General features: G+C 35.1%; 1 protein-coding gene across 1 annotated transcript; it reads left to right on the top strand.

The window, feature by feature from the left end:
- Positions 1–502: 502 nt before the first annotated feature.
- SARC_16084 (hypothetical protein) lies at positions 503–715 on the top strand (the record flags this gene model as incomplete). Its single annotated transcript, XM_014289804.1, has 1 exon — positions 503–715. A coding segment is annotated over one exon (213 nt), but the record flags the coding sequence as incomplete, so codon positions are not given.
- Between the last annotated feature and the right edge of the window lie 742 nt (positions 716–1,457).

The raw sequence follows: 1,457 nt of genomic DNA, 5'->3' as shown, positions 1-1,457 counted from the left end.
TATATTACCTTATTTGTTTTTTATGCGTGTGATCGTATTCATACTTCTGTTAGGGACTTATTGTGCGTGTAATTGCATTCGCACGCCATCTTCAAAAACTATGGTCACTCTTTCAACCTGAAAACTGTATATTTAGATGTGGTTGTTTGATGATTTATCACACAGTGTATTGCACAAGTAAAGTAATACGTTTATGTGCATGTATTTTGATTTTTATAGTTTATTTGATGTATATGCATATAAAGTAAAGTGTACACGATTATACTCTATATAAACATACATATTTGGGATGTATTTACTGTGCATACTAAGCTATACAGGTATGTTCCTCTTATGCCAATAAGTTTGTCTATACCATGCTTGCTACACGATATGATTTTTCCAGTAATATTGGCGAACGAAATACGATCGATCTGGATATTTGTTTTCCGTTTGCAAGCAAAATTATGTGCGACACTGACTTTGATAATTGAAATCCATACCACCTCAAATCATAATTCAGGGCATGGGAGGGCAAATTGAATCCTATTTTGGAATGTGGGTTAATCCCGATTTAGAAAGTGGACACAGTAAGGCCCATCCCACGTGTTCGACATATGGAAGTCCGCGGCTATCCAAAATGGAGGATTATAAGATAGATTACTGCGAGGTCTGGCGTGTGGGTCCCATACCAGAGCGAGAGGAAGTAAGGAAAGGAGCTGGTGCATTGGCGGATGTAAGTGGCCGCGTTACTTTGGGTGACTACAGTGAACTTGATATTGCTGTGGTTGATGGTGATGGTTGTGTGTTTTCATATCTCCAAATATGCTTACATATTTATATAAATACACGTTTTTATAAATCTATACACATTTAGATTTACATATATACGTGCATATATATGCAGTTTACTACAGTTGTGAGAATATAATTATATACCCGTCCACGCGAGTGTCGTTACATACATGCGCAATGAATACGACTATGTGGGTGAAGACTTTTTTAATTCACGTAGAAGCCGTGACATTTAATCGAATGTGCTATACCATATGCTTTTTCGTCATAACTTGACCACGTTCGTCAGATCATCCGCACATGCCATCGAATTCTTTCTGTTTCATAAGTCTCGGACATACAATAGAATGTCAGTTCGTGCGTTTAGCATTTGAGTGCATTTATCTCTGTCTGTATGCGAATGTATTCAATTATCTTAGAATTGTCTGGTGAAATAAATAGATATAGCGTGATATTTGAATACGCGAGTCTGAACATGCATACATGTCCAAATGATTAAGCTGAATCCACACAGTCAACAGTTCACAGCTATGTTTAGAATACTATTTGTACCTCAATTGACAAATCACACACTTGCTATGTTCATTATATATATCTATATCTATATCTATATCTATATCTATATCTATATCTATATCTATATCTATATCTATATCTATATCTATATATATATAATATATATA

This window comes from Sphaeroforma arctica (assembly GCF_001186125.1).
Source record: "Sphaeroforma arctica JP610 unplaced genomic scaffold supercont1.7319, whole genome shotgun sequence".
In the NCBI taxonomy this organism is placed as follows: Eukaryota; class Ichthyosporea; order Ichthyophonida; genus Sphaeroforma; species Sphaeroforma arctica.
Note: the sequence above shows the minus strand (reverse complement) of the source record. Positions and strands in the feature narration are given on the sequence as shown.